Here is a 26962-nt window from a genome sequence, read left to right on the forward strand (position 1 = left end):
TTATTGATGCATAAACCGGAAATAAGTCTTTTGATGTCGCTAATCCAGCCTCACCAGTAAATACACTGTACTGCTGTGGCGCAACGCGTCTACGGTTTGTATGTAAACAAAATCTCCTTTTGAAATGTAGAAAAGGTGAAATTAATGTTTCACAAAAGAAAAATACAGTAGTACTGCCTTGAAATTTGACATGACTAATGTAAGCTAAGAAAGGGATGAAAAGTGTTCAGTTTAATACTAAACCGAGAACATAGTTATTTCACATTAAATGTCACCCTTAATTGCTATAAAGGACACAAGCAGAGAACAAGTAAATGGCGGCTGGAATCAACAGCACGCCTCTCAGTTAGGAGAGCTAATAACAGCACGTCAGTGACAGCCAGCAGAGTGATGTGCAGAGACGTAATAAGGTTACCGGCAGCATGTGGTAGCTGGTGCTAGACTAACTGGGCCTTTTGGGATCCTACCAGCTTCTCCTAATGCATAGCTTTGGGGGAAGCTGTCATTGAGATGTCAGATGTAAAAGAGACAATGTTTATTTCATCTGGCAAACTGAATTACATAGTTCTGTTTTGTACAAGGGATGTCTATATGCTTTGGGTCTTGTTTTGTGAGTAATAAAGGCTGTTGATCACATCTGTAATGTTGTTATTGATAAGTGGGCTTTTTGGCTGATGCGACTTGGCTGATAAGTGTGTGTAAGAAAAATACGAACAAATCTATGCTGAGTCAAAATCATAGTTTGACCTTTAAGAAATAGTTAACAACACAAATATGTAACATGTATATTATGAGTAAACTCAAAACTGCACTTTAAAGCATTTTAACATTTCTTTAATAAAAGATTGCAAAAGACTCTATGAAGAGTTACAATCATTTTCTTCATTGTCTTGATGCATGTACAGTTTTTGAATAGGTTCTACACTCCTTAAACAGAGGACAACACTGTGGTGAAATAATGCAAAATGAAAACATATGAACTGTACATTTATGCCCATGTCAGGTCTCATCCACTCACACATCCTGATACCACTCTTCACAAGCACACCTGGACATCAGTGGTTACTCTACGGCTCACTCGCTGTGTACCGTCGTACTATCGCTATCTCATAGGGTACTATAAACATACACTGAAGAGTGTGACAGCCAGCTTACAGTGAAATAATATGTACATGTTTATTTTTAAAAAACATAATAAAAAGGTGAGAATCATCATAATGCAGAGACTTGAGACATCAGGTCTTCAGTTTGTTGTATGACTGAAAACAGGAGGAGGATTTCCCCTCAGTTCTTTTTGTGGAGAAACTTCATTTTACTTCCTGAAAACAGTTAAAACAACACCATTAAAATATGTAAAATACATCAATATCTGAGAGGTTCAATTTTATTCATGTTATTAAACGGTATTTGAGGATTAAACCAGGCAGAGATTACGTGAGGTGTGTGGATTCCAGATACAACTATTTTAATATCCCCTCCATACATATTTAAAGACATGAAAAACACTCTGGATAAACACACAACATCCAGCTTTTATGAAGTATTACAGGCCTTAAACGGAAATTTCAGGTTGGCAAAGGAAAACTTTCTCCCTTCAGCAGGAGAATGTTAAAACAGCCTTCTGGTGTCAAACTCTGCATAGTGAAGCTCAAACATCCGGGTGAAGCAAAACACATGTGTAACCTTAATATGAATCTTTGACAGACTGTCCTTGATAAATACATGATGTTAAACACTGATGAGTTCAAATCTGGACAGAGCAAATGAGTAGCAGCAATTAAACGTTGGGAAACTGTGATCTAATCTTGTAGGGTGAGCGTTTTCAACAAAGCTAAAGAGAAAACACAAGAGCAGCCTGATTTAAAACAGTTTGAGAAAAAAAACGAGTATAGCCTTGTGTGTCTGCTGCGGGACTCACCAAGGCCTTTCAGAAACTTGTTGACTCCACTTTGCTCTGTGTCTGGCAGCTCCTCCAGATACTGATCCACCCTTTGCTCAAACAAACCTGCCAATGGGACAAAACAAGAGACACAAAAAAGAAAAAGAATGAAACATCTTATATTGCAGGAAATTACAATTATTTTGTCTGCCAAGGAGCAGAGAAAACATGCTGATGATAACTTTCAGCCACTAGAGATCAGTATTACTGCAGTGCGCTCTCCTGCACAGTTAGTATTATAGATTGTACAGGGTTGGAAATCCTTAGAGACATGTGTGGAAACAACTGACACTCAGGAAACGGACAGTCTACCTTTAGCCCGGGTCTTCCTCAGCTCCCGATCCTGAATGAACCCAGCGAACATCTGAGACTCCATGAAGACACCCAGGAAACGACGGATACTTTTAGACGCCACAGACTTACGGAAGGCCTCTCTTTGGAAAATGCGCTCTCCACGCTCATTTTGAGTGATAAACAGGGAGTAATGGCCGATGGTCTCCAGGAAGAAGCGGATGAAGGCCTCTGACACCAGGCTGTTTAAGGAGTTATACTCTGTAGATACAAAGGAAAAAGGATTAATCTGAAGCTAAAAAGGTCAAGTTTATTTGTCTTCTTGCTACTGTAAACTCATGGATGTTTCAATGTTGTTTTGCCACCATTTACTTATAGAACAATGAGATGTGAAGGACAAGTACCTCTCATCATCATAAAAAACTATTTTCTCCTCTCTAAGCTGAGCCTTAGTGACTCACTGTGATGAGGAGTCTGGACTGAAGATGTCAGAGTTTCACAGAGACTGATGCTCTAATTAACAAGGAATCTGTCCTGGTAAGAAGTGATGATTTGTCACTCATTCACCTTCATCTGACTCGCTGTCAGAGTCCTGACTGATGATGTCATTCCTCTGCTCCAGTGCTTGTTCAAGAGCCGCCTGAAGTTTCCGTGGCAACAGCGAGGCCTCGTCGTCCATCTATAAACAACCGAAAACACTGCAGTCAGTGATAAACAACTATGTTTGGAGAATACGTTTCAAAGGGCTCAGATTTACAACAGAGAACCGCATGTTTTACAACCCTGTCTAAAGCGAGACCCTGTACCGTTTGAAAGAAGAAAAAACACAAGAGATGATGCGATGAGAAACAGAAAAGCCCACTCAATCGACTCAAAACATTCAGAATCTCTGCGGCTTCAGCCTTACCTGGTCTAATATGACCAGTTACGTACAATGGCTCATGTTTGCTAGCTTTAGTTAATGACATTAGATACGCATTGCTGCTGTGTAACATTATTCACTGAGACAGACAGTTTGCTGACTGTTTTCTACTGTTACACAACATTTTAACATTTCACAGATTAACATTTAAGTGGTTTAATTACAGAATAAAAATGAGAATTAAACACACATATTTCACCAGGAGATTTTTTTTTAAAGCTTGTGAGCACAATACAATTGTACTTAAGGTAATGTTGTCTTTTTTGTTTTCCTGCATTTTACCTTTATTACATAGAGGGATAAAATGCACAAAGGTTTCCTGAGAATATTGCAAACATGACTCAAGAAATGAAGGGAAATTGGCATTATGTTGCCACAGTGGCCACTGTTACAGTTTCACTTTAAGTACAGTTTTTTATTTTCATAGACTAACCTGTCGAATGAATCGGTCAGTTCCCAGGTCGACCATTAAAGCCTGAAAAAAGGAAAAGAACATATTATTCCTCAAACACAAACTGGTCATTCCTGCAATGGAAATGTACATTTTCTCTCTGGAAAATGTAATCTGGAAAATAAATAACCATCACTGTAAAAAAAAAAATCGGATATAATATTGTATTATATATAATAATTATTATTATATATTATAATGGATTTTTCTTTGAAGTTATCACATGAGTAAATCAGCCACAGGAAAAGTGACGTAAACAGACAGTAGATGTTGTTCACAGGTAGACATGTGTTGTTCACATGTCTATCTTTTCACACAAATCACCTATATATAGAATAGGTATACACCTATTCTATATATAGGTGATTTGTGTGAAAAGACAGACATAGCTGTAGAAATGTAGCCAATGCTGAGAAAAAACTAAACAACACTTCAACAATTTCAGCAGGAAACCAGGTGCACCTAATACCTGATAATTAAGGACAATACTTAAGTGGGCTTCTTCTACCAAACTATTTATTGTGAGCCAAAACTAGAAAGAGAAGGAGGCCCGAGATCTTTGGCTGGTGCTGTTCTGGCACACCGGCTGCCCGTATATCCATTCATCAATTACTCTTGTTTGTTCTGTAAAATGTTGGTTCCCAAAACCCTTGTTGACTTGTATTGTCTGATCCAACAGTCCAAAACCCAAGTATATTCAGTTTATGGTCCCAGAAGAGCATAACAAACAGTATCACATCTGAGAATTTAGGCTAAACTATCTATATTTTTTATTAATGCTACACAAATCAATATCTATATATAACTAATGGATCAAATTACTATTTATAACTTGAGAAGGGTCGACTGTATTGAAATGAACAGAAAATGATCACCCACTCTGCAGATATTCTCAGAGCATTTCCAAGTCTACTCCATAAGGTGATAGCATGTCAATGCTGTGTTGTTTACAGCTTGTTCCACTGTCTTCAAGTGGCAAACAACTATAGATACACCTTTCAGTGTCTCTGGTCTGAATGGTGCTGTCTAATATGTGAACACAGTTTTGAATACTTTCCTCTGGTTGGAAGTTCCCTGGCTGGTTCCCTGATGTAATAAGACTAGAGGCAGAAGAGGTCAAACAGATGCAGCAACAGTCGGCCAATGTATAATGAAGTTGCTCCGAATCTGTATTGTTAATGTATCAGCCCAGACAATAATATCCACTATTCCAAGAAATAGGCTTCAATCAGAGAACAGAGAGATAGAGACAGAACATCAATCAGGGACATCTGAAGAATGTAGGAGACATTGGCCTGAAATGTACAAGTCTGGGAAAGAAACTGCCCAGAGGTAGATAGGCAGAGAAAATGCAGATAGGGTGCACTCACCTCTTCCACAGGCAACTCCTTGAGCTTGGGCAAAGAGCTGGACAGCAGCCCCACCAGGAAGGGAGTGGGACAGCAAACAATATCCAACATGGACCCCGGCAGCACGGGGATGAAGGTGTGTTGCCAGGAGAACGGGTAGAGCAACGCCACCACTGCAAGCATGCAGCTGGACAGGGTACTGATGATGGGAGATTAAAAAAAATAAAGGCACACACCATCAATCATCTTCACACTCACACAATAACAACGCCCTGCGGAGGCCACACCAGTTTAAACTGAACACGGTCAAAATGGAGCAGATGTTTCACTAGATAATGAAAAGCCTTTTTTCCAGATTGAAAGGGCGTGGTGGTTTATATGGTAACAATATTTTCCTAAAAATACTGCCTACTGAGGTCATGAACTTCTGTAGTTGTTTAAAAAAATAGTATCACTCAAAATGTTCAAATCCCTGAACTATAAGAGCAATCTCTGGTTAAATGACTTGATCCTCTTTTCCTTGAAACACTTTGACACTTTGTTCTTCCTGCAGCTCATCTGAAGGACAGAATAATCCATCTTTGTCAAAGTTCTTACACTTTGACACAGATTCATCTCAAAGACTTCCCATTACCACAATGTCTGGACAAATTACTGCATTTATCTATTGTACTCCTCCCTCTTAGAGTTTCACACCATCCACTACAAACCACAATGAAGAATGATGAGCCCGATAAAATGCATTACTGTAACATTACTATACTGTCTGCAGGGCTGGCGTGACTCTGACATGTTGCTATAGTTAAGCTGGAAGCTTGTTGACGCAATACCAAAAAGTGCCACTTCGGTTTAACTCCAACAGCTGTGGTATAAAGTAGAGATCACAAATAGCAGCCCGTCTTTCTCACGATCCGTCGCTTGTTGACAGTGGCTGACCCTCCTCCCCTCTGTCCTCTACATACTGTCCAGTCCATGTACACAAAGGGAGTGAAAATAAACTGTGGGTCCAATCATACACACAAACACACACAGACACACACACATACAGTGGAGCACTAAATCAGTATGGATCAAGAACAAGACCTGGGATCAAACGTGGTATGCACAAACACCCCACTTGAGATATATACACTTTTAATGAGAACGGTTTTCCGTGGCTGCTGTCATCAACAGCAGACAGAACATCCAAGTGAACAGAAGTTACTCCCTTTTATGCGACCTCATTCACACTGAGTTTCAGCCCACAAGAGAGCATACAGAAAACAGAGATCAGTACCCTAATCAATTTGCTGAGATAAATGACAAAACGCCCACAAACTTTTACACTCTAATCATTCAGGCTACATGTTTGCCAAAGGCCTTTTAAGCTTAACTTCCCATGAGTCAAATTGCCAAGATTAAAATGTGTTTTCTCGACAGGGCTAAATGGAATTACACCAACGAAAACCCAAAGGCTACAGTACCCACAATGTTTAGTCTTTTTAGGCCTTTTCCAGATCACTCATACCATTACAGCTCTTGCAGCTTTACTTTGGCCGTCTGATTTCCATTTGCCTGAGGAGGGCTTGATAATTCCTAACAGATCCTGTCTCCTGGATTTGACGAGTTCCAACAGGGAGTGATGGGGCATAGATCTCTGAAAACCTTCGCCACAGGCTACACGCGGCCATACACACCACTGATACCAAAAGGATCAATTACACTCATTCCCCAACCACACACTCTAGGGAGAAGATGAACTTGCAATGAAAACACTCTGCACTACCAGAGGTTGCCACTCAACTCTGTAAAGAGAGAGGGGCATTCCCATTTAGACCAAAACTTCAGACCCTCAGAGACCACACATGTGGTGGTATTAGATTGGAGTATGTTGTATGGTGGCTTTAAGCCATGCAGGAAGAGTGACTCTCGGGGTGGAAATGGTTGGTCAGCCAGTTCACGACTTTGGTCCAGACTGAAATATGTTGGCACTTATTAGAATGGATGGCCATCAAATGTTGTCCAAATACCTGCACTAATAACATTCCCATCAACCTCAGCTGTACTCTGCGTAGCTAATGTAAGGATGCTCCAATGTTAAACTAAGATGGCATTGTCATTGTGTGCATGCTAGCATGATGATGTTAGCCTTTAGCTCAAAGCACCGCGATGCCTACAGCCACACAGAGCTGCATGGAGTTAGATTCACTTTGTTATTTTGGTCACTCATATACTAACTAAGAAAAAGTCATTCTGCCTTGTATGGCATTGTTATTCCCTTTCAGGGTGCACACACTTTTGAAAGAGCATAGCTAAGTTTTACTTATTCTTAAGCATCGGCATATGTGGAAAATAAGACCAAGCAAAAGTAAAGAAAAAAATCAATGACTAATTTGATTAATTTTGATTTGATACACACTTACACTACAGGCATATGAATTCACGATTCCACTCTCAGGAAAAGAGAGAAGGACCAGTTCCTCAGAGGTAAGGTCTGTGCAGAGCTGTTGTGTGTTGAGGTTTGGGAGCTAATCCTGACATATTAGCTCTCATAGGTCTGACAGGCCTGGTTTAGTGTGTGTGAGGCTGAACTGGCAGATACTCCAGGAAACAGGGGATCCAGAGGCTTAGTCTGTGAAGCGCAGAGGAGGAGGAAAAATGTCAGTGTTCGAGAGAAGGAGAGAGGGAGAAAGTCAAAAGCCTGCATCACCACATGCTTCACGGCCCTACTGAAGCACTGCACTGGGTCTACCCGTTCTGGCATGGCTACGACTGATTCCATAGACAGAGAACAAAGAGAACTAGACTGAACCACAGCTGTCAGACACCAGCTGTTTGGTAAAGCTCCGCAAAACCATTCTTCAATGTCAAAGCTCTTCCCAAGCTCAAAGTAACACCAAGAAATCATATAAAGAAGCAGCAGGAGTATAGACCTATATGATTCCTATGACAAGCTGCACCCGGTGTATTTTTATCCGCTAGCAGAATGTTCTCTGCTCCCTTAGTCCCCAAATGGTTTTCCCTCACTTCCTGTCTTTAAGGATCTCCAGCCACTGGCTCTCGGCCTCCGTTCTCCAGCTCCACAGAAGGCAACAGTAGAAGTCATTTTACAATGAGAAACGGCCTCCCGGTGGGAAACTCTATACACGTTCTTATTTGAAACTTAGCAACGTCTGAGTTTGTTCGGCTCTGTCTAGAGTGCAGATGAATGTGTGCAGGTGTTTGTGTATATGAGTGTCTACGTGTGAATGTAAGCGTCTACATGTGGGTGTAAACATTCACCAGAACGACATTGATGTAAAAATCAGCTGGTCAGGCACTGGCAGTGTCCAAGTGTTTCTTGACTCTTTGAAAAACAGAAACATTTCACATGTTTATAGTGTGTGGATTTCACTCTACCTTAGAGTTAAATACCACATGGGAAACCAGTTAAGTTGTTAAAAGTGGTTTTGGATTTGTGCCAGTTCTGCAGAGCGTGTTACAGAAAGTGTTTGAGAATAACTGAGGAGTAAATTAAATGAGTATGTTGCCTACTTGTTGATTAGAAAAATGCCAGCAGCAGTGCAATAATTCTACTTGTGTGAGGATTGTAGACAACATTGATCATAATACCGCAGCTGTAAAACATCTTGGTGCTCTCCAGACCTCCAACCCACTTTCAGACTGCCGTATTATTCCAATTTTTTTTTTTAAAGGACACCACAATCTCAATATAGCCTACATAGGATGATTCAGTATACTTTTGATCATGCAGTCAAATACCGATTCTGAGCTATTGACACCGATGGGGACCAAAATGAACAGCATTTAGGTAAAAGCAGAGAGTGTCATACTTAAGATTTGAGTGTGGCAATTCTGATAAAAAATAATGCCGCAAAGGATTCAATCACTTTAACAATGGAGTGCTGTCTGGGAAAGTCATTTAAATCCAATCATTTTACTGTAGAAGTATTTCACTGGCATGCCAAGAGATAAATCAAGACATACACATACAATGTGGTAACTGTCCTCAACTCTAGCCTGAAGACTGACAGAGACTGTTTACATAAGTCTGCAGCACTGACAAAACTCCTTTAGCATCTGCAGGTCAATCAAGTTACGCAATTAAAGAGTGACATAGCTGATGATGTATTTATCTGATTAGGCATCCAACTGCTCACAGTAGACCACAAACACTAAACACTTAACACTTTAATCACTTTTGGTCACTTTAATTACGTTCATCTGGTGCAATATATAATACGTTTAAGTACTTTTATATACTTTTTTTTATTCCGTCTTTCTATTTAATATTGCTATTGTATTCTTCTTTTGTATTATGTTTTACTGTTTATTTATATTACTTGATTTTTATTTTTTTACTATGTGTCTCTTATGTGCACTGCTGCTGTAATCCTGCAATTTCCCCACTGCGGGACTAATAAAGGATTATCTTATCGTATTTTATCTTAACTTGTTATTACGGGCATTGGATGGAAAATAAATTGTCTCTGCAGACTTTCATTCCGAGTCAACAACCTATCCAGGAAAAAAATAACAAAAGGTTTTGGTGTAATATTACAACAGTTGAGGGAACGTAAAACAGCAAAGACACGATGGATAGAACCCACAGAAAACTGTTGCCAAACATGGCTTTTCCTTTCCGCTGCTTGTGGTGGATGTATATTTCAAGGGAAAGAAACATACATCATGTTCTGCTGGTGAGCTATTTTTGGAATGGATTATGTACCGGAGCCCCAGAGGGAGCAGCCCTTTATCATCTAAGTCATTAGCTGCAGAGAAGCCCTGTCACAGTTTTCAAAAGAAACCAAAACACAGGAGCTCTGCATGTATGCATGCATGCTTGGACATTCAAATCCACAGGCACACACACACGGTATATATAGTAGGCATATTCACAACAATTATAAAATACATTATAATACTTATATTTGTTTATTTCGTTTAGTCATTTGCTAATTAGCACTAAACAAAAAGTACAGCTTTTGGTGGGAAAAGTTAAAAAATCGTCAAAGTTAATACAATTCATCCTGAGGGGATCACAAATGTGTGTGCCATTTTTCATGACAATCTATCCAATAGTGGTTAAGACATTTTGATTCATAACCATAAACGTCAACCTCATGGTACTGAGGAAAAGTCAGGGGATCACAAAGTCATTGGGATTCATCGTCTGGAGACCCTGAATGAATGCACGTTGTTCCAAATGCAAAAGTTTCACTATGCAGTGGGCGACGTGCTTTATGGCTGAACCATGTTTTTTTAAATAGTTATTTCACCCCTGTGGGAAAATGTTTATCTCTTCAGGTACACAGATATTGTATTACTTCCTGAATGATTGTCATACAAGATATTACAAAATCACTGAAATGCTTGATGTCATCACCTCTGGTAATGAGCAATTTAAACTGATTTTCTCCAGGGACACAGAAACTGCCGTAGCTCATACGTAGGGAGTGAACGTGGCATCATAAGTCAAACGGTGACAGTCCAGCCACAGATCACAGAGGGCAGAGTCGCGCACACAGGAAGTGCATTCCTTCTCCTCACAGTCACTGCCCCCACTGATGTTTGTTTAAACTGGGCTTTGATACATGGAGAGATTACTTCTCCACTCAATTCTTCTCCCACTCCACCCTCGCTTCCAATGCTCTAAAAGAACCCATCTCTTCTATGTAACAAGAGGACAGACTGGGACACCAAGTCCTAAGAGACTCATTGCATCTCATCAGCCCCACCCTCTTTTCCTCTGGCAGTGACTCATTGTGTGACCCACTTTACTTCTGGTATCCTAACTGGCTGACTGACCTGTTGCCTGACATCAAACAGTTCAACACACAGTGTATTTGTTCAGCCCAAGCTGACAAAACCACAGTATAATGCTAATATTATGTGTCTGTATCTGTAGAAAAGTTATTGTTATTCTGCCTTCATCGTCAGCCAGGATTAGTCTAAATGGACACAAGCTGGCAGCACTGTGAAAGGTTTCTGGAAGATATATTTCTCAGTTTTGGGTAAGCTTTCTTTCACTTAAATATTGTATAGGAGATGATAGACTCACCGCAGAGGGACAAAGACAAGCTAGGAGCCTCACCTGAGTTTATCAGCCACAAAGATGACTCGGCGCTCCAGCAGCAGCGAGGCAAAGACTCGTATCACCTGCCGTACACTGAGGCAACTGAAAAGACTATCAAAGTCTACATGCTCCAGTCTGGAGTCTGTGGGCCGCCTCAGCTCGATGACCTGAATGACCACAAAATATGTGAAATTTAAGTTATCACAGTTTGTGAATCTAATTAACTCAGAAAATGTCACACAGCTACATAATGAAAGTAGTGAAAGTAGTAGCTCTGACCTCATTTCCTGCACCAGGCAGAAAGGTCTTTACTTTGATAATTTTCCCTGGTGCAGGGAAGGGGGACTCCATCAGACTCCTCATGAAGGGGTAGACCAGGGCTGCTGAGACGCCTCGCCGCCGTTCCACCTCATCCAGGATCTGAACATGGGAACACAAAGCACACTTTCCTCAACATATTTCTACTAGTTTCCTCAATACACACACTGGAAATATGTTAATATGAAAGGAGCCAAGGTTTTTATCCATATTAAATGAATAGCCAAGCATGACAAAAAAAAGTGCATCGTCATCAAGATTATTGACCATGGCAACAATTTATGGAAACATATTGTTCTGTGTTTGAGCACTAGCAATTGTCTGGATCTCAGTATTCATTTTCAGCTTTGAAAAAGAAAAAAGTGAATTTATTTCCATGTCTGTGTGATTGGAAATTTCTGTTTAGGTCCACACTGCCTGCTGTCTGGCAACTTGATTGGATAATCAAGGTCTTATCAAGGTCACATGATATCACCACTATCATCTTCTTCGTCTGTCTGTCTGTCTGTCTGTCTGTCTGTCTGTCTGATGTCAGAGAGAGTTGTGTGCGTGAAAGAGACAAACACTGGTCTTCTTTCCCATTTACCATGAAAACACTAAGATTCCTTTCATTTTCGTCTCAGGTTTGCTGCTGCACCGTTCTCAAAATGAACAGGATACTCTTCCAGACTCGTGTGTTGAATGCCCTAAAATATCACATGATGCAAAACTAGACGCATTCTATTGCTGGTAAACACTTTAATTTGTTCAAAGATTAAATTCTAAAATGCATCTACTTCGCAGAGTTATCTGCTTAACTCAACTACTGAATACAGATTTCAGATGTGTCATGTTTGCCAGGCTTCCGTATAGCCTTTAATCACAGCCTGGGTATGATTATTATCAAACAATGAAAACAGAGCATATTTTCACTCTCTGTCTTTGAAATAGGCCATGGTATTGTATTTTCATGTTGTATAGCCACCACGTTGTTTCAACAGTCTGGACCTACTCACTTTGAATTAATACGTAATCAGATAAGCCTGGAAAAGTCAAACAGAGTGACAGCTCTGCTCTGTGTTAGCACCACTGAGACAAAAGTGAAGGAAACAATTACTCTGGGAAATCAAGAAGTAAAAAAAAAGAAAGAATGAAATAAGGTTTACCAATGAACAGGCGCTCAGCAGAAGGTCTGCTGAAAGTCATTTACTGTGAGATGGGTCAACCACAGCTACAACACCACACACAGACAGCGTACACAGTGTGTGTGTGTGTGTGTGTTTGTGTGTGTGTGCGCATGTGTGTGTGCGTGTGTGCGTGTCACATGCACAGGAAACGATGAACTCACAGTAGAGAACAAGTCAAAACAGCCCAGTCTGCTGATGACGCAGTAAACCTCTGGAAGGCGAGATCCTTTCCCAGTCGGCTGCAGGAGGAGGCAATAGACTCATTGAACACTTGTGATAACAGAGTTGATGAAGAGACACAATCACGGACGTTCTGTAAACTGTCTACAAACACATTTAAATGGGTAGTTCACTTGCAAGATTTAAGAGACAGATTAAGGTCTCTTTTAGGGTTATTTTTCCAGCTTTAGAAAGCTGAATTCCCTGTGAATTCCCTGTGACGAGTAAACTGAAATTGAATTTGATCTGTAACATTTTAAAGATTGCTAAAAGAACCAGGGCATATTTTTAATCAAATGTGTGGAATTATTGTTTGTATTTTTTATGCCTAAAGGGTCAGATGATGATAATTTAACCATGACCTGTAGACAATGATAACAACATATGTAGATAAGTTGTTTAAATACTGCAGCTCAAGTCTTTAAATCTAGGCTGTGATCTGAGGTGAAAGTCTTTTATGTGGATAGCAACTTCCTAAACACAGGTGGTTTATCTGCTCCTGCTGATCGTATCTACCTTCCTCTGTACACTCACAGACCATTATGTGCTTCGAGACCCCAGACACTCAAACACACAGACCCAAATGAACACAAGCACTCTACAACCGCCAATCCACTTGTCCATATTAGGTATACAATTTTCTCTTCGTTTCTCCTCCGCTTTTCCAAATGGATGATTAAATCAACTATGTGAAGCTTGATTCAAGTCCTCAGGAATGCTCGCTTACTGCCAACGGCTGGTCAGACAGCAGGGAAGAAACAAAGTTACTTGAGGAGAGAAGCTCACCTCTTCTTCTAGCTTCATTAAAATCTTCTTCCATCTAGATGAATCTCAGATCAACAGAGCAGATCCAGTTTAAAACATTTTTGTCTGGACAAACTATTCACAAAAGGTTTGGCTGTCATCCAGCACATACACATATACCGGAGTAAAGACACTCCCATCAAACTTATGAAAACATACACACTGTCGCACTGTAAACATACTCAGAAATACCAACCGGCAAACAAAATCACCACCACATTCGCAGAATCCCACAGTCATACCCTCTACCCGCAAGCTACATGGGAAGCTTAACAGAAAGAGAAAAAACATCAAAGTAGTCCGTGGCCTCATTATAAAGAAGAAATGCTCCACAATGACAAAGTTAGGATTTTTCATGGTTTGTCTTTGTTTTGCCTCTCTTGAGAAACTCTCATTAAATTCAATGAGTCAATCCCAACTAGGTTTTTATCATATATTATATTTGTATGCACTTCATGTCTATGACTGAATGTTTGAAGTTATAATTATGATAGTAATAGTTAAATAGTATGCAGCTACTATATTTCCTTCTGTTGATTGTAAGATAGATATGTGATTATTTAAATACATTTAAAAATATTAAACCAATTTCTGCATTTTTGTTGGAACTTGTCTTTTTTGAACCAATTCTGTCATGTGCACAGTTTATCTTTTTTAGTTTTTCTCTATTTTTGTTGTTGTCTTTTTTCGCTTGATACGTTCTATCTCCTGCTGCCACAGTGTATGGTCATGTTACACATTGCAGGTCTCACAGGACCACTGTTTCACATGTTCACATAAAAAAGGTCTGTCACAACAAACAGGGCTCAGCAGGGTGTGAACAGGGAGCAGAGGATGAGGGGGGACAGTGGCTTACCAGCAAGCGTCTGCAGTACCCAAACCTCCTGCTGCCGTCCTCTCCAGTCAACATGAAGGAGAAGGTCTCACTGTCGCAAAAGACAAATGTATACACATGATAATTGACACAAAGAAACACACACATGTAGACAATTTTACGAAAGACGTCACAGAGTTGCTTTATAGTACATGTTAATAAGAAATCCAAAGTTATTTCATTAATTCCAGGGGCTAAAAGTCAAGGATCACTCTGCCTCTGACACTTCGATTTTGAATATTTTTTTGTTTTTCATCGGTCTCTCACAAGCCCCACAACTTCTACATTCTACATGGCAGGAGTAATATACCAGTTAGTAAAACACAGTGGCAGGCCGTCAGGGCCTGCTAGGCCTTCTCTGCTGGCCTAAACAGAATCACAAAGTTATAGCTATTTTATAATTTAATTGTTTTTCATAAATACACTACATGTATTATAATTATTTTTCCCCATTAGCTTATCTTCTCATTGCACAGCTCCTGTCTTGTCTGTTCCTCAGCTTCAGGCAGCTACGGCACGGCGCGGCAGCTGGTTAAGGAGATTTCTTATCCAATCAGATTTCACCTCTATTTCTCTGTGGTACAATAGCTTGTTAAACTACATGGCTATAGCCTGCTAGCATTGTGGACGTGTGAATCGTCACAGGGCCCGGCGTGACAATTAATGTGCGCTGTGAATGGTCAGTGTGCCAAAGTGACGTCTGTCTACACAACCGAAAGCTACCTTGCTGCCAGGATTAAATCCATAAATTTCTTATGAAGGGGATCCTCACTGGCGTCCATGAAGCGCACTGATGAACTGAACAACCACGTCATTGAACTGTTTGTTAACAAAGAGAAGGATGGACTTTGTCTTTATTAAGTGAACAGCATCGGGTGAGTGAACAGTTTTTTCTGCTTTTTGTGTTGTTGTTTTTTACCCTGCTTGGCTCTCCGCCGGCACCCACCGTTGATGCCACTACCTCCATGGTAGGTAGGCTAGGCTAGCTTGCGCCATGGAGGTAGTGGGAGAGCGCTCGCTGCTAGACCCCACTAAGCTGGGTGGCTGGGTGAGAGGACAGCAGGGTCAGCAACTGTCCTCTCACTCATGAAGGTGGCTTTACCAATATTTCACGTGAATGTTGTACCGTATGTCTCTGCAACTGCTGCTAAATTTAGAATCGGAAAAATTCACATATCAGCTGCACGGGTCAAAGTTGAGGAAAAAAATTTAAAAAGTAGCCGAATTTTACGGTAGTTAATATAATTCGTTCTGATCGCCTCATGCTCTTGTGTGTGCAGTGTTTTTAGTGCCGCAGTTTTGTTGGATTGTTTTTAGATGTTTTGTTATAACTGTAAGCTATTATATTGCGTATTTGAACTGCTTTATAGGAAGCAGTGTTCGGATGTACGTTTCTGGGGCTTTTATTTTGAAGGGAAAAACGGAAGGAAAGGAAGCGTTCTAGTGAAGTGTGGAACGAGAATAAAAGTGGTTTCCGTCTTGTGCAAACTACGCTGCATCGTGTTGTTGTTTTATTAATAAGATGAAGTACATTGTTCGTTAATGATGCAGCATCCCGTCATGCGCGTATTTATGTAAACAATATCAGACGGCACTGAAGGCCCAGGTCAAAAATGCAAGGCCCGCCACTGGTAAAACATGGTTCAGCCATACCTGGTGTACTCAGACACAGGACTCCAGTCCTTTGCATCTGGAAAACAGAACTGAGGAATGGCTTTGAGTCTCTGTTCGGCCTCCCTCATCTGCTTGGTGGGTCTCTCTAACTGTGAGAGGAGAGGAGAAGAGAGAGAGGATATGAGTTTCAGTTAGTGTTCATTCTCCTTCAGATAACGATGTACTCCATATTTGAAATCTCCATGGAGTGAGCGTATCAGTGAGCATATCGCTTAGCTGGCAGAGATGTACTTCTCCCATGGGACACTGCTGCTGATCCAATTCTTAAATAACTTAAACAGCTGTAAACAACTGTAAACAGGCTTTCAAGACTCTCTAGGCTGTATGTTATGAATCATAATTGCCAGCTGTAAATTGTCAACAACCTGCACAATTAAATGTTAAAAAGTCACAGAAATATTATTTGTAACTTCCATTAAAATATCAAAAAAATTACATTGGTCAATGTCCAATACAAAACATAACCGTCATAATTTTCAGCATTCACACTTCTGTAGTGACTATGACTAAAAGCTCAGAGGGGAAAAACTACAGTACGTAATCACCAATGTTCCAACACGTTATTTCTAGATGACACAGGGCCCGCTTTATCAGTGGCATCAGTCATTTACATCTTCCAGATTTTCTAAATATGATTTAACTGGATTACATTTTCTTGTCTCCAATTGTCAAGGCAATATTAACTGTTATGAACTCTGTCAAGACAGTTTTGAATGTTGCCGCCTGTGCTGTTGACACATATTAGATGTGGTGTGTAGGCTCTGCTGTTATCCAACTTGAGGGCAAACCTTTTCCTAGACCATGCCATAGATTTTAAGCTAAGAACTGTTGAATTATTTTTTCCCGCCCCCTGTGAAGTCACCTGAATAGACTAACGAACAACGGCAAGTGTTTTTAAAACCAGTCCCTGCTGTAAGAGAGTGTCAGGCTTTTACCTTGGGGAACTGGTAGGTGACCTCTGGGGAGTAGGAGTTTTTGCTTGGTTTCTTTTTCAGAGAAACAACCACAAAATACTCAAAGAGTTCTCTCTCCTGCCACTCAATGAGCTGCAGCTCTAGCGTGCGGTAGCTGGGGGCCCGTCGAAGGATGGACTGCAGTTTCAACAACCTCTGGGTGTGAGCTGAGGAGGAAAGTGAATGTCAATACATACAATTCTCAAACAAAATACACCCTTTACAGTTCAGAACGTAAATCTAGGGCTCACAGAGTATTAACCTTCAGCCATTGAGGAAATTAAATGTTGTACTTAACTTTTACTGAAAGATTCCGGTCATTGAATCTAGACATATGATAAATGTTTTATGGTTTTCTGATAATCTAACATGGCAAATGTTTCAGTTACAATGCTGTGGTCTGTCCGGTCACACAGGGTAAGGTTAAATATAAACCATGGAAGCTGAAAAAAACTGCTGAGAAAAGGTTCCGAGCTAACAGTAAAAAAAAAAGTGTAGCACCTAGCCGTTGCAAATGAATGCTGTGGTCACTCACCTTTGAACCTGTCATCAGAGTCACTCTCACTCTCACTGTTGTCATCTGGAGGCAGACATGAGACAGACAAGAAGGTTTTCTACGGGTCAGAGGGCAATTTCACAAACCTGTGTTTATGTCATGAGAGGGACACAGCTAGAACTCCATGTGGGTGGATGAGATGCAAATATGTACTCACTTATCTGGCCAGTGGATAAAGCAAGAGTGTCAAACTCATTTTAGTGAAGGGGCCGCATGCTGCCCATTTTGATCTCAAGTGGGCTGGACCAGTAAAATCACAGCATAATAACGCATATATAATGCCAATATTTCTCTATGTTTAAATCATTGGTGAAGGTTTTTGGATGATAAACCCTATTTTAAGGTCTTTCTACAATAAACTAGAAACATAAAGACCAAAAATTCAGACATCAGCCCACTGTTGTACCTGCCTGGGCTCTCCTCTGCGGATTCCCTCGCAGTTGAGCAATATGTCTAGTAATGTCAGTGCTGTAATTAATTGTGACCCTGGGTCAATGGATAGTGTGCCTGTTTTTTAATCAGTGGATCAGTGGTTCAAGCCCACAGATAAGGTTTTTTTTTGTTTTTTTTCTTCAATTTTTACAATTATCCCGTGGGCCGGACTGGACCCCCTGGCGGGCCGGATTCGCGGGCCGTATGTTTGACACCCCTGGGATAAAGGGAATACAGAGAGCCCTTACCTCTCAGAGATGCAGTCTCAACATTGGACATGGACAGCTTTTTCAGCCTCTTCTTCCCACGTTTAGTACAGTAAATGGAGTTGATCCTCTGGACCAGCTGTAAACAGAGGAAAGAAGAAATTCTCTGTTGTGGGATCTGAAGTTGTGTTTCTTTAGATCCTAAGTATAGAAGAAGTAGAGAGCTGTTCCTGGCCAAAAGTAATATTTTACTGTGCTTTAAGGGTTACTAAAAATCTTCAGTGCCAGTTCTTGAGAAAAGGTTCCACAAGGAAAACCCGAGCAGTAATAATGCACATCGAGGCCCTATATTCTATAAAAGTACAAAACAGAGGAATTGCAAGTGATCCAGAGCTGCTGACTTGGTCCCTACAGAAACCTAAGCTGGTCTGTGAAGCAGTAAAGGAAAGACAACGTGGTCAGAGCTCTGCAGGGACTTGTGCAGGATCGAGTAGTGTGTACCTTGGGGATCCTCCAGTGCCTGTGTGAGGCCAGGGTATCACTGCTACAGAGGCTATCATCCATCAGCAGGCCGCAAGGTGACGTAGATACACCCCGCTGTGAGAGAAGGAGCATTTCATCATGGCTGTAGCGTTTGGACAACTGTGACATGCGGTGGCTCTTCCTGTCACTCGGACCAGGGAGGCGAAGAGACTGGCTACTGGGTTTGGAAGGCAACTTGTAAGAGAGGAAAGAAAATGCAAGGGTTGGTATATTTCATTCATTCATACATACAGTTTTCATAAAAAGTTATTCTAGGGCATTAATTCAAGATAGTTTCCTTTAAGTTATAATCCTTAAAGGGACAGTTCACCCCAAAATCAAAAATATATAATTTTGCTATTCTTATGCTTTGAGCACCACAAGCCGAGTGCTAATATTGGCTAATATATATAATTAACATGATTAACGTGAACAAATGATCTCGCAGAACACAAAGAATCAACAGGAAATGATGCATGCTATACTGTTTACTATTCACTATATTAACACTGTACAGAGCTGCATTAAGTTACTGTTGAAGCAAACCAAGCATTAAAAGCATTACAAGCATTCAACCAAGTGAGCACAGGGTGGCTTTTATTGTGAAGAAGTCCCAGGAAATGCACTGCATTTGTCTTGGAGGTTAGCGCTGAGAGCAACAACTCTTTCTCCAAAACAAGACATGATCACTTTAAGCTGATGAGTTTAAATATTGCAGGTAGGAACAAGAAGGAGCAGCCACAGTGAGCTGTTAGATGAAGAGCTGCAGGCTACACACCTCAACCTTTGCAGAAAAGTAACAAACCTTTCTGGGCCCTGCTGTTGTGTGGTAAACTATTTCTGTCATGTGCAGCTTGATTTAAGATTGCATTTTCTCATGGTATGACTGTCTGTATGATAATGTCTTATTGTTTTGCACTGTAAACAGATACATCATTTGTTCTTCTGTTACATTCTTGACAAAGTAGCTGCTCAAAGGGTATTTGCTGGAGTATTAAATATAGTATATAAACCACACTTGTTGTTACCACCAGTAGCCATGGGTGCCTCCCATTTATATAGTTAAATAAGTGCTTCTGTGTTTAAGTGAGGAAGCAAACTGTGCAGATGGGTCTTCTGTGGAGAATCCACCAGGTATAAAAATATCAAACTGTATCCTGTAGTGCCACAAATGAAGTGTGAGATTCTTTAAAAGATCTTGTCCAGGCACTGACACAAAGGGACAGGGATTCATGTTACCACTGGAAAACATGTGTACTATGTTTACTACAGGAAAACACATCAGTGCTGTTGATCCCAACAGGCTTATGACTTACCTGAGGTGGAGAGTTCAGCTTACTATCCATGGTGGTCAGACATGACTTCCGACCCAAATTCTTCCGCTTCAGGTCAACATCCTCATATGGGTTCTCCTTCTCTGTCGGGATGAAGTAAGTATTCAGTGTATAGTGACAACTATAATGTCAGCAGTAAAGCAAGCAACTGTCTATAGACGGAGGGTGTTTTCAACAGAAGACAGACGAGGCTGTGGGGTCAAAAAAGGTGAAAAGGGGTGAAACTGTGGTTATTCTGAAAAGAGAGGAGTCATGAAAGGTAAGTCAAAGGTAACTCCCAGCTGTGAACTCCCTTTTTTCAAAACAGTTGCTGTTGGCACCGGGCCCCACAGGCCCCAGTGGGCCCAGCTGAAACCTCTGGAAACAACACTGCTGGTGAGTCACTGTGCAGGCATGCCAACTGTCTGCTGTGAGGCATCATCCTCTTCTTAGTCTTACACTGAGAAGAGCTATATTTTAATATTAAAATATATGATTAGAATAATAATTGTTGCAATACATATTTGTTCTCTCTTGTGAAATACCGATGTATATAATTTGTATAATACCCAGAATATGGAAAACATCTTTAACATCTTTAACCTAATGCCATGAGTTTAAGCATATTGTGAATTTTCAAATAAGGCACAAAACAATCAGGTTTAAAGACCAGAGTTAATACTCTGAGTTGGGTCTCAATTGTCAAAGGTTTAACATAGAAACATAGAAAATATGCGTCACTGTACCTCAAGAAGTTGCAATAAGCACAGACTTTTCTACTGCTCTGTAGATGTACTTCAGTGAATAAATGATAGCAGAAAAGAAAAGAAAAGGAACATTACAGAGTGCTGCACAGCTCACAGTGATGTCACCTGGCAGAGGGCCAACTTCAATAAAGAGAAAACTTGTGTAACACCACAGTCCATGTCTATTCAGACATGTGCTCTGAGAATAGCTTTTTGGCAGGGTCTGAAAAAGGTTGTGAGAAAGTGAAGAAAACCACAGCGAAGAATAAAAACAGAGCCAGATGGCGTCGAAATGCATGAGGGGAACTTTTAAAAGAAAGAAAAGCAGTGTTATCTGTCAATAGAAAGGGAAAGAACAAAAAAATATATTTTGTAGCTGTGTTCCTTCTTCCTGAGTACGTTAGTGGAAAACCCTATGAACTCAGCATCTCAAATAGTGAGAGTGTGTTTTTCCCACATCTAAGTTAAGCTACAGGCAGAACTTTGTTCAGTTATCTATTTTTAGGTTAATTATTGAACCTGTCTGGGGTAAATACACACACCCATGCACACATACACAGACAATGCACACTGCTAGTGATCTTAGGGGCGTTATGGTGTGTCACACAGTACCGTACTGGAGGGATATTCTGTGCATCATTAAAGCTGGGGAGCGGAATAAGAGGGCTTAGTGTGACCCCACGTTGTGCGGGAACTCCATTAAACTGAAGCAATACTGTAATGAGAGCCTGCTGGGAAAATGATATGTCTGCAGAGCTGCTTATGTACTGGAGGGTACTAATCTACTCCTCTGATTACAAACATCCAGAGCTCTCTTTAGCACACCCCCAGACACACAGTATTATGCAGGGAGTGGACACACTTCGGCTGCACACTATGATTGTACATTCCTGTGTACACAATGGACTCTCTGGGCTAGGCGAGGCACAAAACAAACTATACCAACTACTTCAGTATTAGCTCACCCAATAAAGTGGACGAGTTACAGTATAGTAGCACTGGCACTCAACCATTGAGCATAAAACAGAAATGTGCATACAGTTAGAGTTTTGTAAAAACATTTGGCGGCACAGCAAACGAGGCTGCTCGTGACCACACTGAAGAAAAGAAATAGGAGAATGCACATGATATGTTTTACACCAAAGAATAATACGTGTCTGTTACTGTGTCAGTGTGACCTCAATCAAATCTGAATCACTCACAACCTGTACCAGACAGTCTCCCAGATTTATTCACCAAAGGGAAAGAGCAGACACCACTTGAGCAATATACGTACGTCAACAAAGGTGACACAACGGTGGGACTTTATACGAGACCGGGACTAGATGATACAGACAGCTGAATCATAGTGTTAGCACAGGGTGTGATTCATCTGCCTGTGAACAGATCCCTCATTGGCACTCCATTTATCAACTCCACTATTCAAAAGCACTTAACACAGTCCCCTAATATCTCAATCCATCCTTCAATTGTAGTAAGACTGTAGCATGGGTCACAAACAACTTGCACTCTTAAGGCATACATCTGGCATCAAGCACAGGTGCCAAAAAGCCAAATGATGTGAGTGAATGTCCTATCAAAGTGGCTCCAAGATGTCCTGGGGGAAATGTGTGGGGAATTCTGGTTCTCTGAATTAAATGCTAGTTATAATAGGGGTGCGGAGGGAGGTAAACATGGCTCATTTACAGCTGTGACTGCTTCTCACATAGATCATCTGACCTGCAAACCGCTGTTCTCCTCCATTAGGACTCCAACTTGAATGCTTTGTTGCATATCGCTGGAGCACATTTAAGCTTACTCAGAGACAATGTCTTTATCAGGAACATAAAGAGATTGACAAAGGTTGCATCACCAAACTGAAAACTCCACACTCACAGAGCTGGAACAATAGAAGGCTTTGTAAGGATTCACATGAAAATCAGTCATGCCCTCACACTCTCTCTGAAACATGATGCATGACAATCAAAACTTTCTGTACCGTAAGTTTAGTGCTATAGCTGCACAATTGTGACTATTACTGATAACAATGAACCTATTGCAAGAACATTTTCATATTCTTATCTTAACTTTCTTTTACCTTTTTCATGCATGGTGGGCTTGTATGATTGTGCCACAATCGATTTAGCTCACGCTCATTACTTTAGATAACTGTGTAAATGATCAGCGTAAAAATGAGGAGGAGAAAACATCTGACTCTTGTCTTCTTAGGCCACTGTTGCGTTCACAAATCACAGAATGTATGTATGTGTAATACATACATTTGTGGGAGGTTCTGAACACAAATTAACACATATTTTCTTTTCTTATACTTCAAATTGATCATTTCTGCAATCCCTCACAGCTGCAGTTTCACCTGAGATTATTTTCATCTGGACTCTTGCAAAAGCATCTGTCACATTACAAATTTACAAATGTACTGTCACTGTCTTGCTTCTAACCAATGTCGAAAATCACATGATTTCGGAAGTATGATTTGCATTAAACTGTATAAGGGCTGCAACTCACAGTTATTTTCCTTATCAATTAATCTGACGATTATTTTCTTTCCTAATCAAATAATTGTTTGGTCCTTAGAATATCAGAAAATAGTGAAAAATGTAAGCCCAATTTGATATATTCAAATGCCTAGTTGTCCAACCAAAAGTCCAAAACACAAAGATCTTCAGTTTACCAAGATAGAACCTCCAAATATTCACATTTGAGAATCCAAAACCAGAAACCAGAGTCCTTTTACATAATAAAGTGACTTATACTGTTAATTGATTATCAAAACAAGTTGTTTTAAATAAATACATTTTCTGTTGAACGACTAATCAATTAATCATCAGCTCTAAACTATATCCAAGAGTGACCCAGGTCAGACAGAAAACCAGCGAGAGAACCAAGTGGCATAAAGGTCCTCACTACTGTTTTTAAAGCAGTGTGCTTACCTACTATATCCTCATAGGTATTCTCCTCTAAAGTGCTTTTGGAATTGGGCCGACTCTGTGTGCCTGTGGTTAGTGTGCCATTCTCTGTAGGCGAGGACGAAGATGGCAGACTACTCGTAGCATCCTCCGACTCACACGACTCTCTGGGAAGAAAGGAAGAAAGTCACAACAGACCATGATGGGGAAAGATGTTAAGAAAGTGGAGACAGATAACAGTAAACAGAAAAGGTCCAGATGGCATTAAAATAGCCTAGATGGCCAGTTTTACTCCTTCATCAACTTGCTAAGTAGAAGCAGAGAAAGTCAAAAGCTTTGTCTTAACCCTTAAAAAAAACTTAAATGATGAGCCTCTAATTATAAAACAGACAAAAACAGAAACACCAGGATCAACATGTGCCTTCAATCACAAGGAACCTCCTGATGCGTCACAAGTAAACATGCAGATATCTTACTATTTCTGAGTGTTCTCTGCACAATATAAGGTTCACATCACACGTCGCAAGGCACTGCAGAGGCACTTTGCTACATTAGTGCAGGGCTCTACAGTATGGTCATGTCGCGCCATCGACATCGTGTGGCTTTTAAACTTAGTCTGAAAATTGCTAGAGCCACAGGAATGTTAAACACAGAGTCCAAAGGATGAACATTTCAGGATTTCTTCCTCATTTTACAAAAGGACATTTTGGAGAGTCTCCACCCTCAAACTGATTCAGCTGAGCCTGAGAGCTTTAAGTTAACTACAGGATCCAAGATTCAGATAATATTCAAGCAACAAAGGGGCCCAATAATCCAGCTGGTTTTATAGGTTATTCATTCAGTTACAGGCAAATTATGTACGGTAAACCTCTTTTTGAATTAAGAAAAGCATATTTGCTAGTACTGTGTTTTTATTTTTTATTGGTTTTTATTATTTTTTTATGGACAAAAATAAATTTCAGTCAAGAATCTGACATTTCAAATAGTCAGTATAATGCATCAGTTAGTTAGTTTATGACCTGCTTTTATGATTTCCAGTTGGCATTTACCTCATGATAAACCCATGATGACAATATTCAGTTTGATTAAATTAGGAAAGCTGGGATGACGAGAACTCAATGCTATAACAAAACAAAACTATCAATATTATTCAATGGTCTTCTGCGAAACATTACAACTGATCTCCATTAAAACTCTTAAAACGTAGGATCGCTCCAACACCATAATCAGACACTCTAATCAGTAACATACAACACCAACAAAGCAAACACTTGGCCTGTGATCCAAATTCCTCATAAGACTTTCAGATATGTAACACAAAAATACATTTCTGAGGAATATAAAGAAATTCATAGCACACAATAAAGATATATATAATAAAACATTTAATTGTACATCAACTTTCACAGATAAACTGTCTTTAGATATAGGCACACTTATATTCTCACCTGTCCTGTGTCCTCCCCTCGGTCTTTACCGTTCGAGTCATGCTGGGTGCAGGGGTCGAGGGCAGCGGCGGGGGAGACTCAGGGGCTCTGTTTGGAGGTAGTCCATTGGCTGGAGACACGGCCTTCTGGTCCCGTTTGGCATCGTACTCAAAAGTGCGTTTGGGTTTAGGTAAGGGGTTGACTGGTGTGCTGACAGAGGTCTGTTGGCCCAGTGGTTCTGGGCTCTCAGACCTGGCTGAGCTCACGCTGAACCTTTGTCTGAGTTTACAGAGCTTATCAGACACCAAAACAGCATCTGGTTCTGTGGCCACTGAGCAAATGCTGCTGCGCTTACTGGTGCAAGTACTGTCCAAGTCGTCACCAATCACAAAAGACTTTTGTCTTGTCTTGTCGGGAGCATAGCAATTACTCAAATATCGTGGAGGTGATGGGCTGGGATTCTCCTTCAGGGCTTGCTCTATCTTTTGTATCCTGTTGAGAACCGCTGACGTCTCCTTCCGAGCAGACAAGGAACGTGCAAATGTTCCTGAGGACTCTGTCTTCCCTATCCTCTTCTGGAAGCGACCTAGGCAGTCTTTGTCAGGAACCCGTTCCTCTTCCTCTGTGTAGGAGCATTCTGAGAAAGCTGTGCTCATCCTGCGAACCCCCTTAAAGTCAAACGTTTTCTCTGTACAAGGAGAAGAAAGCAGGCTGGGGCACCCCTCACTGCCCCCTACACGCTCTCCTCCTCTTTTATCTAGACACAAGCTCATCCTAGGCAGAGCCACCCTTCGGCACTCCCATTCTGAGATCTTTTTGCGGATTGTGGTGGGGTGAACACCTGCTACCAAGCGGGTGAGAGAGAGAGTGCGCCTGTGGCTTTGGTTAGAGGAAGGTCCCAGTGACAGTGTGCTCCAACTCAGGGGCCTACCGTTGAGTCCCTCTCCCGGAGAGGGTTCCCCTTGTTGATCCTGGACACCTTGACTTGCCTGAGGCTTATAGATGGAGAGTCTGTTGTCCAAACAACTGATGCTCTTTGACTTGGTGAGACGACCTTGGAAGTCGGTGTCACCAGTGAGAGAGGCACCACTGCACAAGGTGGTGGTCTTTCTGGTCCAGCCAGCACGTACCAGGAACCTCCCGTCAGTCCTAGCGTACCTACTCTGCTTCCCAGAGTTTTCACCGTCGCTAAGAAGAGGCTGCTGGCTCTGCCCCTGACTGTCAGCAAGAACAGGACACGGTGATGTAGACTGGCACCTGTAACGAGACAGAGAACGATGTGAACAAACATTGTACAAATTTAAATGATGCTCTGAGGGGAAGGGAGGGACTGATAATGAACCAACAAAGCCACTCAAACCTGCAGCATGAAAAGTACCAGAAACTCGATGGTGAACAGATGGGGGAAAACTTTTGGGAATCAGCTGAAAATTCTGAATTCATTTGCAAGATCAAAGACAGAACAAAAACTTGAGCCACTTATTAAGAAAACCCACAGGAAAGTATTCTGTCTTTGGCAGAATGAGATTAAAATAAAGGCCAAAAGAAATACGGGCTAGATTAAAATGTCACTGTGGATTTTTCCCCATAATAAAAATGAGAAACACAGAAAGCACTGTGCCAAGCAAGATTTATTACAGCAGCCTTACCTGGGAAAGTCTCACTACTCCTCTCTGGTCCTCGCAGCCTTTTTCTAAACTGATACTAGGTGCTACAAATGTCCCACGCTCACTGCTGACTGTACCACACACACAGGCTTCCTCAAGCTGCTCACTTCCTTTAAGATTTCCAAACAGATAAACATTCCCTGCCGATGCCGATACCTTACTACTGATAATC

At 40.9% G+C, this 26962-nt stretch overlaps 1 protein-coding gene across 1 annotated transcript in view; it reads right to left on the bottom strand.

Moving 5' to 3' along the window:
- Positions 1-899: 899 nt before the first annotated feature.
- dennd2b (DENN domain containing 2B) overlaps positions 900-26962 on the bottom strand; it is a 45229-nt gene continuing 19166 nt past the window's right edge. The window contains exons 3-20 of the mRNA XM_079216879.1: positions 25145-26380; positions 23721-23863; positions 20048-20148; positions 18711-18926; positions 18252-18348; positions 17551-17595; positions 16998-17182; positions 16042-16151; positions 14371-14440; positions 12653-12730; positions 11287-11427; positions 11026-11174; positions 4974-5151; positions 3586-3627; positions 2798-2909; positions 2252-2491; positions 1919-2005; positions 900-1319 (exon numbers count right to left, since the gene is read on the bottom strand). Coding sequence (XP_079073005.1) covers positions 1285-1319; positions 1919-2005; positions 2252-2491; positions 2798-2909; positions 3586-3627; positions 4974-5151; positions 11026-11174; positions 11287-11427; positions 12653-12730; positions 14371-14440; positions 16042-16151; positions 16998-17182; positions 17551-17595; positions 18252-18348; positions 18711-18926; positions 20048-20148; positions 23721-23863; positions 25145-26380 — 3265 coding nt within the window. The 3' untranslated portion in view covers positions 900-1284. The remainder of the gene's footprint in view (positions 1320-1918; positions 2006-2251; positions 2492-2797; positions 2910-3585; positions 3628-4973; positions 5152-11025; positions 11175-11286; positions 11428-12652; positions 12731-14370; positions 14441-16041; positions 16152-16997; positions 17183-17550; positions 17596-18251; positions 18349-18710; positions 18927-20047; positions 20149-23720; positions 23864-25144; positions 26381-26962) is intronic.

Source organism: Taurulus bubalis, assembly GCF_910589615.1.
Source record: "Taurulus bubalis genome assembly, chromosome: 4".
Taxonomy (NCBI): Eukaryota; Metazoa; Chordata; class Actinopteri; order Perciformes; family Cottidae; genus Taurulus; species Taurulus bubalis.